This window comes from Poromitra crassiceps (assembly GCF_964638095.1).
Source record: "Poromitra crassiceps genome assembly, chromosome: 9".
NCBI lineage: Eukaryota > Metazoa > Chordata > Actinopteri > Beryciformes > Melamphaidae > Poromitra > Poromitra crassiceps.
Genome location: NC_139630.1, coordinates 44,499,964 through 44,505,342, shown reverse-complemented (window position 1 = coordinate 44,505,342; position 5,379 = coordinate 44,499,964). Strand labels below are relative to the sequence as shown.

The following is a 5,379-nucleotide window of genomic DNA, read 5'->3' as shown; positions in this document are numbered from 1 at the left end:
CCAGAGTGGTCAGCCTGAGGAAGTAGCACATCTTTATACATACAGAACGCGGTTTCCTTCCTGCTAGTCTCGCAGCACCAGCCATAGATGCTGGGAGCTTGCTGACGTCGACGGTGGATCCGACTACGTGAGACTACCTTCCTGCCATCACAGCCGATGCTATCTTTAGGAGAGAGAGAGCAAGCTGCTGCGTGAGACTCACATTTCCTCTCACCTGAAAAACTTTCGGTAACACTTTACAATACTGTAACACAAAAAATGGGTAGTTACTGAGGAACTAGTCAGGAACTAACCATTAGTTCATGAATAGTTAATGATTAGTTCCTGAATAGTTAATAGGTAGTTCCTTAATGGTAGTTACTTAGTAACTGACCATTAGTTACCATGTTAACAAACCAGTAAGTAATGATTACTTCCTTAAAAATATTTATATATATATATATATATATATTTTTTTTGCTAGTTCATGAGTAGTTAATGGGTAGTTCCTTAATGACCCTTGATGGTAGTTCCTTAAAGATCCTTAATGGTAGTTACTTAAGAACTGACCATTAGTTACCATGTTAATGAACCAGTAAGTAATGATTACTTCCTTAATTTTTTTCTGCTAGTTCATGAGTAGTTAATGGGGTAGTTACTTAAGAACAGACTATTAGTTACCATAGTTGTTACTAGGGAATTATGCTGTGTGCAGTAAAGTGATCAGACCTTATAATGCTGTGTGCAGTAAAGCGATCAGACCTTATAATGCTGTGTGCAGTAAAGTGATCAGACCTGATAATGCTGTGTGCAGTAAAGTGATCAGACCTGATAATGCTGTGTGCAGTAAAGTGATCAGACCTGATAATGCTGTGTGCAGTAAAGTGATCAGACCTGATAATGCTGTGTGCAGTAAAGTGATCAGACCTGATAATGCTGTGTGCAGTAAAGCGATCAGACCTTATAATGCTGTGTGCAGTAAAGTGATCAGACCTGATAATGCGGTGTGCAGTAAAGCGATCAGACCTCATAATGCTGTGTGCAGTAAAGTGATCAGACCTGATAATGCTGTGTGCAGTAAAGTGATCAGACCTTATAATGCTGTGTGCAGTAAAGTGATCAGACCTCATAATGCTGTGTGCATTAAAGTGATCAGACCTTATAATGCTGTGTGCAGTAAAGTGATCAGACCTTATAATGCTGTGTGCAGTAAAGTGATCAGACCTGATAATGCGGTGTGCAGTAAAGTGATCACACCTTATAATGCTGTGTGCAGTAAAGTGATCAGACCTGATAATGCTGTGTGCAGTAAAGTGATCACACCTTATAATGCTGTGTGCAGTAAAGTGATCAGACCTCATAATGCTGTGTGCATTAATCAGACCTTATAATGCTGTGTGCAGTAAAGTGACCAGACCTTATAATGCTGTGTGCAGTAAAGTGATCAGACCTTATAATGCTGTGTGCAGTAAAGTGATCAGACCTCATAATGCTGTGTGCATTAAAGTGATCAGACCTTATAATGCTGTGTGCAGTAAAGTGATCAGACCTGATAATGCTGTGTGCAGTAAAGTGATCAGACCTTATAATGCTGTGTGCAGTAAAGTGATCAGACCTTATAATGCTGTGTGCAGTAAAGTGATCAGACCTTATAATGCTGTGTGCATTAAAGTGATCAGACCTTATAATGCTGTGTGCAGTAAAGTGATCAGACCTTATAATGCTGTGTGCAGTAAAGTGATCAGACCTTATAATGCTGTGTGCAGTAAAGTGATCAGACCTTATAATGCTGTGTGCAGTAAAGTGATCAGACCTTATAATGCTGTGTGCAGTAAAGTGATCAGACCTTATAATGCTGTGTGCAGTAAAGTGATCCGACCTTATAATGCTGTGTGCAGTAAAGTGACCAGACCTTATAATGCTGTGTGCAGTAAAGTGATCAGACCTTATAATGCTGTGTGCAGTAAAGTGATCAGACCTTATAATGCTGTGTGCAGTAAAGTGATCAGACCTTATAATGCTGTGTGCAGTAAAGTGATCAGACCTGATAATGCGGTGTGCAGTAAAGTGATCAGACCTCATAATGCTGTGTGCAGTAAAGTGATCAGACCTGATAATGCTGTGTGCAGTAAAGTGATCAGACCTTATAATGCTGTGTGCAGTAAAGTGATCACACCTTATAATGCTGTGTGCAGTAAAGTGATCAGACCTCATAATGCTGTGTGCATTAATCAGACCTTATAATGCTGTGTGCAGTAAAGTGACCAGACCTTATAATGCTGTGTGCAGTAAAGTGATCAGACCTTATAATGCTGTGTGCATTAAAGTGATCAGACCTTATAATGCTGTGTGCAGTAAAGTGATCAGACCTTATAATGCTGTGTGCATTAAAGTGATCAGACCTTATAATGCTGTGTGCAGTAAAGTGATCAGACCTTATAATGCTGTGTGCATTAAAGTGATCAGACCTTATAATGCTGTGTGCAGTAAAGTGATCAGACCTTATAATGCTGTGTGCAGTAAAGTGATCAGACCTTATAATGCTGTGTGCAGTAAAGTGATCCGACCTTATAATGCTGTGTGCAGTAAAGTGACCAGATCTTATAATGCTGTGTGCAGTAAAGTGATCAGACCTTATAATGCTGTGTGCAGTAAAGTGATCAGACCTTATAATGCTGTGTGCAGTAAAGTGATCAGACCTTATAATGCTGTGTGCAGTAAAGTGACCAGACCTTATAATGCTGTGTGCAGTAAAGTGATCAGACCTCATAATGCTGTGTGCAGTAAAGTGATCAGACCTGATAATGCTGTGTGCAGTAAAGTGATCAGACCTTATAATGCTGTGTGCAGTAAAGTGATCACACCTTATAATGCTGTGTGCAGTAAAGTGATCAGACCTCATAATGCTGTGTGCATTAATCAGACCTTATAATGCTGTGTGCAGTAAAGTGACCAGACCTTATAATGCTGTGTGCAGTAAAGTGATCAGACCTTATAATGCTGTGTGCAGTAAAGTGATCACACCTTATAATGCTGTGTGCAGTAAAGCGATCAGACCTGATAATGCTCTGTACAGTAGTGATCAGACCTTATAATGCTGTGTGCAGTAAAGTGAAAAGAGGTGATGAACAAAGAGTCAGTGCAAGAGTGGCTTTGTGGAGATTGTGTGTTTTGCCATGGCAGCGGACGATTTTGAAAATGCTGCAACACGTAATGGAAATGGTTTGTGTTCAACTTCAACCTCCCCAAATGCCATCTTGGACTTCCAGAGCAAAGAATGAAGAGTGAAAGAGGCTGGTGACTGTGTTGCTCACAAAAGGAATTTCAATGAGCGCGCGCACACACACACACACACACACACACACACACACACACACACACACACACACACACACACACACACACACACACACACACACACACACACAATAATTCCTTCAAGATTTTAATTGACCTGGTTTTCCATACATATATGTACACAAACAGAACATTAAAAATGTACAAAATTCTAAAAAACACATTGGTGCTGTATGAACAAAATCCAAAAATAACAATCATATACATACAATGACAACATTTGGCATGAGCCCTTGATTGCGTTGAAAACAGACCAAAACACACTTTTTTCTGTGACTACAGTAAAATTCCCGGTTTGGTTTCCACCTCGCCTGCTGCAGCCAGCGCTCCAGATGCCTAACATCTGGTTCCAGACCTGCGGCAGGCAGGGATTCCTCACAGCAAATGGCAGAAACAAACGCTTCCAGATTGCCGGGGGTTTCCCGAAATGCCCCAGCCATTAAAACCATTTGAGTCATAGTATAAATAGATTCTTCCAACATCAATACTGTAAATGCTTCTCTTTTCCCATTTTTTATTTTGTCCCTGCCTCCTTCTCATCTGAAGCAGAGCTTTGGTTTAAAGTGGAGCCAGTCGGCAAATGATGGCGTCTTTGGTACAGAACTCTGAGCCTCATTTCAAAAAAATATTCTCTGACGTTATCCTACTTCCTGCCTGTTGTGCCGACCAATAAGGCTTCTTCGAGAACTTAAAGGTGCCTTTGAACGTCCACCGCCTGTGTTTCTAAACCGTCTGTAGCAGCGTCTTGAGCTGGAGCGTCTCCTGCACTGATATCCTGTCATGGTAGAAGCTGAGTCCGGTCAGGAGCTCCACGTCTCTGACCCGGGCTATGTGCATCTGGAGCCAGTCCTCCACCCAGGCAAAGTCTGATCCATCCTGCAGTCAGAGAAGAGAGAAGAGAAGCCAAGACACATGTGTTGGATTGGACTCTATTCACATGTCTCAGCTTTGATGGGGAGGATCTGCGGACACGTTTCCGCCAAGGGGGTAAGCTCAGTTTGTGAAAAGTGAAGCAAATATGGAAGTGCCTGCATTCTATCTAATCGCCAGCAGGGGGCGATTCCACTGGCTGCAAAAATAAGTCCTGATTGTATAGAAGTCAATTGGAAAATGACCCTACTTCTCAATTGGTTTATGACTTCAGTAAACACTTTCCTAATTATGTTATGGTCTCAATTACTAGTTTCAAGTCTTCTTCAATACAGCATGGTTTGGTAAATTATGGTCCCATTTAGAGTAAAAATAGCTGATAAAGCAGACTATCCTTTGGGCGTGATTGACGGGTCGCCTGTCCAGTGATCGCGCAGCTCGCCATTTGCGGACCAATAACAGGCGGCGGTGCTGCGGTTCTTCTTGTCCAAATTTATGTCACTTCTGGCTCCAAATAACCAAGATGGGAACGGTGAAAATGCCAAATGGGAGGCTGCAAAACGGGAGTCCACAAACGGATGCGTGACGTCACAGTAGCTACATCCACGGTCTATGATACAGTCGATGGTTTCTGCAGAGGTGTCGCAGGTGGGCCGATGCGCAGAAACGATTAGGAGAAGAAGAAGGCTACTCACGGGGCAGCTCTCTGTGTGGTCCGGGCGGTGGGGCAAGATGAAGGCTCGGGCCTGCAGCGCCCCCTCACAGCTGCTGGGGTCAGAGGTCGAGTTCCCACAGTTGGTCAGGACCAGGAAGAAATGTGTCGGGATGGGAGCCTCACCTCTGAAGAAAGAAGACATCACAGGTCATAAGATTCATATTTGATCTGTGTGTAGAAAATCATGATAAAGTAGTTATTTATTAAAACTCTACTTGATGTGTTTTTTTTAAACCTTTATTTATACAGGAGAGTCTTTCAGAGTTTTTCAGGAGCGCCCTGCTCACATTCACATCCGGCCACTGACTGAGCAGCTCCACTGGAGCGGTTGGGGTTAAGGGCCTTGCTCAAGGGCACCTCAGTGGTGGTAATGAGGGAGGGGCAAGCACTACTTTTTCACTTTCCCTGCCCAGATTTATCCTGCTGGTCCCGGGGATTGAACACACAACCTTCTGGTC

At 42.7% G+C, this 5,379-nt stretch overlaps 1 protein-coding gene across 1 annotated transcript in view; it reads right to left on the bottom strand.

Moving 5' to 3' along the window:
• Window positions 1-3,433: 3,433 nt before the first annotated feature.
• enpp1 (ectonucleotide pyrophosphatase/phosphodiesterase 1) overlaps window positions 3,434-5,379 on the bottom strand; it is a 43,069-nt gene continuing 41,123 nt past the window's right edge. Inside the window, exons 23-24 of the mRNA XM_083643413.1 lie at window positions 4,902-5,046; window positions 3,434-4,212 (exon numbers count right to left, since the gene is read on the bottom strand). Coding sequence (XP_083499539.1) covers window positions 4,060-4,212; window positions 4,902-5,046 — 298 coding nt within the window. The 3' untranslated portion in view covers window positions 3,434-4,059. The remainder of the gene's footprint in view (window positions 4,213-4,901; window positions 5,047-5,379) is intronic.